This window comes from Sinocyclocheilus rhinocerous, unplaced genomic scaffold (assembly GCF_001515625.1).
Source record: "Sinocyclocheilus rhinocerous isolate Xijiao unplaced genomic scaffold, SAMN03320098_v1.1 scaffold666, whole genome shotgun sequence".
NCBI lineage: Eukaryota > Metazoa > Chordata > Actinopteri > Cypriniformes > Cyprinidae > Sinocyclocheilus > Sinocyclocheilus rhinocerous.
The window spans coordinates 914538-922301 of record NW_015661984.1 but is presented as its reverse complement, the minus strand read 5'-3'; the positions used below and the strand labels follow the sequence as shown (position 1 = coordinate 922301).

Sequence of the window (7764 nt, the reverse complement as noted above, 5' to 3'; positions counted from 1 at the left end):
TGACGAGACTCTAGAAGGGCGGCCATTTTGTGAAGAGACTCCTGTGTGGCGGCCATCTTGCAACGAAGCTCTTCAATGGTGGCCATATTGTGAAGAATCTCCTGAGTGACTGGCATGATGTGAGCAGGCCCTGGGGTAGCAGACATGACGTTAGCAGGCTCTGGTTTGGCAGACATGATGTGATCAGGCTTTGACTTGGTAGATATGACATGAGTAAACTTTGACTTAACTGGCATGATTTGAGCAGGTCCTGGAGTAGCAGACATGGCGTTAACAGGCTCTGGCTTGGCAGACAAGACGTTAGCAGGCGTTGGTGTAGCAGACATGACGTGAGCAGGCTGTGGCTTGGCAGACATGATGTGAGCAGGCTTTGGCATAGCAGACATGACGTGTGCAGGTTGTGGCTTGGCAGGCGTGATGTTAACTACACCATGACATGAACAAACCAATGGGAAACAAGACACATGACTAAGACAACCAATCAAAACATGACACATACACAAAGCAGAGAGACATGAGGCAAGGGAAGCATGACACTAACAGGGACCATGACTAAACTCCAAAATAAAAGACATGAAAACATGAACAAGAAACACAACCCAAACACAAAACCCCACATTACACCTATATAGTGCAGTCCAGGCCTGAATGTGTGTGTTCTTGAGTTTTGCATGCTTCAGTCTTGCATGTCTTGTGTAGTATGTTTGGTTTTTCATGCAGACCTTTACTAGAGCATGAAATCACCTCTCACTCCCTGAGGAAACAACATGTTATCTGTATGTGGATGTGTGTCAGATTTAACCAGGGGTTGGGTTGCACTTCCTGAAATGCAGGAATAGTACACATAAAATATTAACATTGGTGTTTGCTAAGGCAATCCTCAATATTACTGTTCATGCTCATACTCATTCAATAGATATTTGGACAAACCCCTAACTCCAGGTAGTAAACTCTAAGGACATGAATGATACGCCTTGTGAAAAAGAAGTGTGCTTAATTGTATTCATTGCGTGTAATTTTAGTGTCAAATCTTTTATAAAAGTGTGTAAAAAAAACTGTACTTGCAGATTTGAAGCTTTACTTTAAAGTACATTTTATAATAAATCATTATGTTTTAAAGAAGTATGCTTTGATGAGTTGACTAATACCTAAAGCACATTAAGTACTTAATTTCAACGGTAGTGTGTTAATCGATATCACATATAAAGTTGAAATTTATTAAATTGCAACTTCATTAAAAATGCATAATTACAAGATTCATAGAGAAATGACATTTAAAGTATTTTTAGTTTATTATAATCGCTTGTCAGTACATTTGGCAGCACACTTTAACAATATAAGTAATTATGAAGTATAAAGTAGGTCAAAACAGCACTCTAAAGTTCAACTAACTGCATTTATAATAATGTATTTTAATTTTATAGCAATTAACATGCAATTATGCATCAAAAACAGCCAGTTAACACTTAAATATATTCTTTTAAAATATATAATTTCTGTAAAAAGTACTCTTTTAAAAGTATGCTAAAGTGTACTCCTTTTTCACAAGGGACTTCTTGGTTTTTGAGAAAATAAACATATCCAGGTCACACGTGTGTGAGTGTATATGTGTGTGTTTCTCACTTGCTTTGATTCTCTATTTTTCCCATCATGTTCCAAACCAGTACAAAACCTTGAATGCCATGTGCTTTGATGCTGCTGCACAGGTCAGACACCGTACAATACAGAGAAACACAGCAAACACAGCTGCCAAACCTTCCCAGACTCAAGACCTCACAACCCAGCAGCTATTGAGCCTCCATTTAACTCTCTTCTTTGTGTTATTTACAGCAATGTAAATATTGGACACAAAGAAAACTGGATATTGTAAATATAGTCTGAGAACACTCACTTTATTATGACTGTGTGCATTGTGCATTCATGAATCTAATTCATTGAATAGTATTAGAATAGACAGAAAAGGGCAATTTGAAATGCACCACTATAACCACGCAAACAAGTACTACAAAGTATCCTGGTACAGGACATTCTACTAGGGTTATTGGACCACTTATGTACCATTAGTATCTTCAAGGTACAGAGTATCATGTACCACGTAAACACCATTGTACATGAATATAGTGATCATTCAGTACCATGGTACCACCACTGTAAGAGAAAAGTACATAAATTTGTCTTGAAATGTCAAGGCTCATATATATCTGGAAATTATTTCTTATAAAAGCTCACAGCACTGTGCTTACTGACTTATGACTGTTCTCGTAATCATCAAATAGTCTGTGTGTCAGCGTTTCATTACTCTACTTCTGAAAAAACAGTTACATGACCACCTGCTAAATCCCACATCACCCCTCAAACTTTCAGGGAGTTTTCAGCAAACTCTGAATATTCTGGATTGCTCAGAATTCCTCAAAATCTTCCCGTGCTTTTCCCAACAAGGGGGTTTTAAAGATTAAATAGCCCTGACGCATGACTCCGCTGACTGTCCAGCTGTAATTTTTCCTCATCTAGTGTTTGTTTCCATCAGAGCGGCTGACGCTGAGTTAATGAACCCTGCTTCAGAGACCCTGCACTTCCTTCCTTTCTCAGGGTTTCCCCTTCAGAACAAAACAAAGATAGGAGCTTCCTGAAAAATATAAATAAAAGTTCAATCAGCCTCATAGGACTGTTTCCTCTAGCACAGTCTAGAAGGGCTCTGGATCAACATATATGCATATATATAATGCCAGTATGCCACTAATACATGCTGTTTTTGAGACACATTGGGCTCTAAATGATAAATTAACAAATCAGCTATTGGTATGAATGTGTATTTGGAGAAAGAAACAGCAGTAATAAGGTTGCACTCTTATACTAACCTTTTACTGTACCGGAGCCTATTAAACACCTGTAAAACAGGCCCTATAAAACAGCCCCTCCACATAGCGACCACCATCAGAAGCCATAAACACACACAAACACACACCTCTTACACTCACAGCAGCAGTAGACATGTGAACCTAATCACCCGTGAGACTTCACGCCAGCTGCAGTACCGATCGATACCCGCTGTGTGTTAAATGAAGTCTTGAGAGAGAGTTTGAGAATGAGGGATGGAGAGCATAGAAGGAGAACTAAAGCATTTGTGGGATGGAAAAAATTAAGATTTTTGGGTGGGGTGCTATCTAGGTTAAAAAAAAAACTATATCAGCAAGCTTTCATTTTGAGTGTTTATTTTTGTGTCAGGAAGGGAGGTCTTTGATGGTGATCTGAGGACATCAGGGTGGTCCTCATGCAGACTCTGTCCTCTGTTCTCACTGACCTACTAAAAGTCTGAGAAGTCTCTTTTAAAATAAAGCGATTAGTGATCATTTGTTTAGTTTAATAATTTAGCACGTGCATCATCAGATGTAACTTTACATCCACTTAAAACAAATACTCTTTTAAATGTACAGTAAAAAACATCTTGAACTATCTAATCACCAGTAGAAACTACTTCTACTTGAACTATAATAACCATAATAATACAGAAGTTAATCAAGTAGCCTATAAAAGATGGTGTTACAACAGAAAATATAACACAAAACACCCTAATAAATAACAAAATTAAAAATAAGAAAAATGTATAATTAAATTAAATTAAATTGAAATAAAATAAAATGTGATGTTTCATGCATTCAATTTCTTAGTATTTTACAGTAAAATATCATATAATGCAATGTTAAACAACTTACAATTTTTCACCCTATAGTATGATAACTTGCAGTTAACCAGGTAAGGACGTTTTTACTGTTGCATTTGTTCCAGTTTCGTTTTTGTGCACCTAAATGGTGCTGATCCATGTTTGTAACAATAGAACAGATACATTTTGTCTATAGAAGTAAAAAAAAAATTACAGACAGTCCTTATCAGGAACTTGTTATTAAAGAAAGTAGCAATAATTAATAAATAAGTTATAATTATTTTATACAGAAAAAGACATAAAACTAGCATAGCTATGTATGAAATCAATTACAAATACAGTTTAGCTATCATTATACAAAAATAGGCCTATTTTACTGCAGAATTCCACGACTGACCCATTAGAATTGAGTTTTTGTTCTAATAACTGTTTATACATCTCTTTCATCCTGTACTTTGTTAACTGAGTGTATGTCAGAGTGAGATATCGTGCTCAGCCAGATCATCAGATCATCTTCTTTTACATGTAATGATCCATCGTTTCTTTCCATTCTTTGAGTCATCTGTTGTCTCTACTGGCTCTTTTCTGGAAGTTCCGTTGAGGATGAACTCTCGCTGTGTACCATAAGTGCCCGCTATGCCAAGAATTCAGTCCTCAACAACAGAGAGCGGCACGCATCCTGCCCTGGGCTTTCAGCCAATACGAACACAGAGCAAACCTGTGAGCCGACCCAAAGCAGAGCAGCCGAGCGAATCAGAGCGCTGGCATTGACTATCACAGCGGTATACAACACCCCGTAAAATGATTCTCAAAGAAAAGAGTGAACCGACCAATAATGACCGTTGCTTCATACAATAATGCATTCATCACTTTCTATCATGCAGCAGACATAGCTAATAGAGCACAGACCAACCATTGAGCCGACATAGACCATCCTGCCAATGATCCATTACTCAGAACACAAAGGAACATTTATTACCAAAAGAATGCAGGCCAAAACAGAGAATTAACCAAACACAAGTAGCATGCTTTATGTTCCTCCTCATTAAACTGTCAGTAGAGAAAATCTAATGCTAAATTCATGTGCTCTCCGTCCACCCTCAAACCCACCCACCCGAGCTGACATTTACACAGAGAGAGTCAACAGATCGGTCCGAGCGAAGGGCTCTCAGCTCCTGCCGTAACACACATAGAGCTTTGACTACAGCAAAGTTAAACGAAAGTGTCAACATTAAGAGTTCTGCCCCAAGCCAAATCAAGTACAATATAAACACTTTTCTTTTCAGAAACCTTCCTTGGAGCTTCTAATGAAGCCTTTTCGGAGAATCTGAAACTAATTAATGATCCTATTTTCCCCAATTAGCAACTTCTTACAGAACTCACACTAATTTCCATCATTGCAGCTAAAATAACCAAAAACGGATAGTTCCAGCTCCAAATGGCCAACTTGTGGCCACCACTTGTGGACTTGTAATTTAAATTCTTTATTAATCAATACAGATAGATTCATAACAGATAGATAGATAAAAACATTATTCTTCCACCAAACAATGTAGTTCCTCAGAAACGGTTGTGGTTCCAACAAAGTGGTTGCCGAGCAACACACAAATGTAAACAAAGGTGTATGTTTGCAGAGTAATTTACAACAGCTTCGAACTTGGCTCAACCAATCAGAATCAAGGACCGGAACTATCCGTTTTATAACAATGCTTTAACAACCACACAGATTCACTTTATCAACCACATATTGGTTGATAAAAAACCCGCAATTCTCTGGCAGCACCCAGACCACCAGAATCTTTTCTTTGGTTTCATAATGCACACCACACTTCTTTCCTGTGGTAAAATTCACAGCTGCTCATTATGTTTCCCACAAATTTGAGATGTGTCATACTTCAAATATCTACAGCTCATTTTAAAGCCCACTTGCTATCTACTCAGCATCTTGAAAGCTTCTGGAATGATCCGTTATCTCTCACCTCTCTGGCCTTCTCCATCTCCGCTTGCAGGACCTGCTTGGCCACCTCCAGATCCTGTAGTTTCACCCTCAGCTCCTCGTTCTCCTGCTCCAGACGAGATCTCTTCTTCTCCACAGCATCCAGCTCATTGTGCAGACGGATGGACACATCTTTTGCCACCTAAAACAACCACAACAGTTTTTATGAGGGGAGAATTAAAAATATCCTTTGAAAAAAAAGATAACTCTGTGAGCTGCCTACAAAGACGAGCTTAGTGAAAAATAATAGGCAAGAGAATGTATATGTATTATATTTAAATATTACAGAAATGGTAATAAACATATTTCATTCAATGCTGATAAATACAGAGAACTGTTCAGTGTACTGCTAAATACTGATTAAAAATACTGCATGTTGTAGTAATTATAAGTTTATAAGTTTTAGCTTTGCCAGTGAAAAGTATTGAAGATGGTTAGTTCATAAGTCTATGATTCATGTCTCCCTGAAGGTAGAGGAAAGCTCATTAAAAGTGGTTGATCGTAAAGCTGCACTAACTTCTTAAGGAGGCAATTATCGGTGTTGGGTTAAACAAAGACAGAGAATCCAAACCCATCTCTACCACACACACACGCATGCTGGTGCTTGGACCATTTTAGCAACACAAGACCATTTGTCATTACTGACAATGTTTGTATGTTTCTATAGGGCACATATTAAGGAAGGATGTTTGTGTGAGAGGAATGAGGAAAGAGAGGGCAGCAGTCACTGAATGGGGTAAATGGGGATTGTGAAGGGCTAGGAGGAGAAACACAGTCCCTGTTTGTGAGGGAGGGTTTTCTCCTCTCTGTGTGTCTGGACCACAGCCAAGGTGCAGCTGGGTACCCACAACGCTCCTCTGTACCAACACCACGCTCTAATTCATATCAGATCCCTCCATTTCTCATTCTTTCCTTTTCTTTATTTCACCAACAGCCTTCTCTGCCTTGTTTCATCAGTCTTTTTTCCTATTCTCATTGCCAGGAGCTATAAACATCTTTGTTTATCCATCAATGTTGTGGAAGAAACTAACTAAAAGCAGCAAAACTACTACCTTAACTACCTTTTCAGTAGCGTTACAGTAGTTCACAGTTGTTTTCATTTCAGCTTTTCCAGTACAAGCTACTTTCCCCAAAATGTTGTGCTGTGGGATGATAAAATTGTGTTTGCTGTTGCTTTATATTGGACATGAGCATTAAAAACATTATTTTACAACAACAAAAAATTATCAGTGAATATGTTACACTACATTATCCTACAGTATATGGTGAAAAAAGGTGAAAATTATAATTAATAATATATATAGTACATTGTACTAGTACATAACCTATATATTCTATTAAAACTACCATTTTATAAGTAAGAAATATTCACTATTTATTGACATATTGACTATTTACTGACAAACAATAATAGGGCAGACGTCTATGTGTGACCCATATCATTTATTTTCTTCCTATTTTTTTATTAGTTATGCAATTTTGTATTTTAGTTTCAATGTTTATTGCATTATAAGTGTTATGTAAGTTATTCCAATGGTGTTTTGCCACAGTTCCTGAAACAAACACTTTAATGAACTGTAAACATTTTTATACATCAATACCATTTTGGATTGTATATTAAAATTATATCAAAGACATATAGAGTTATTAACTGTAAAATACACTCCATTAACTGTAAAAACACCATCATTAAAGCAACCACAGCTTTTTTTTTTTTTTTATGTAACTATAACAGGAGTTTTTATACAGTATCAGTTTTTCTATGGACAAACAGAAAAGCAGGAAATAAATCAATGTCACCATTCATGATATAATATAAAATATGTTTCTAAACCACAGGCCCAGGGTTTTATGATAATTGCACGTCTGTATTGTCACACAAAAGCTTTAATTATCAGAGCTCCGAAAGTGTCTGTTGGTCCAGATTATTTGCATTTACTCCTCCCTCCATTCTGTCTGGACGCCACCCACCTGCCTTTGTCTGACAATGTCACGGCCTGTTGTTGCTTTTACATGCAAAAGGAGATAGACACCTCTAGATCCACAGGGAAAGGGGCAGTGAAGCACTGCAGTGCCGTGTGTGTGTGTGTGTGTGTGTGTGTGTGTG

At 37.5% G+C, this 7764-nt stretch overlaps 1 protein-coding gene across 1 annotated transcript in view; it reads right to left on the bottom strand.

The window, feature by feature from the left end:
* LOC107727023 (protein SOGA1-like) overlaps positions 1–7764 on the bottom strand; it is a 51358-nt gene that overhangs the window by 34925 nt on the left and 8669 nt on the right. The window contains exon 4 of the mRNA XM_016536773.1: positions 5641–5799. Coding sequence (XP_016392259.1) covers positions 5641–5799 — 159 coding nt within the window. The remainder of the gene's footprint in view (positions 1–5640; positions 5800–7764) is intronic.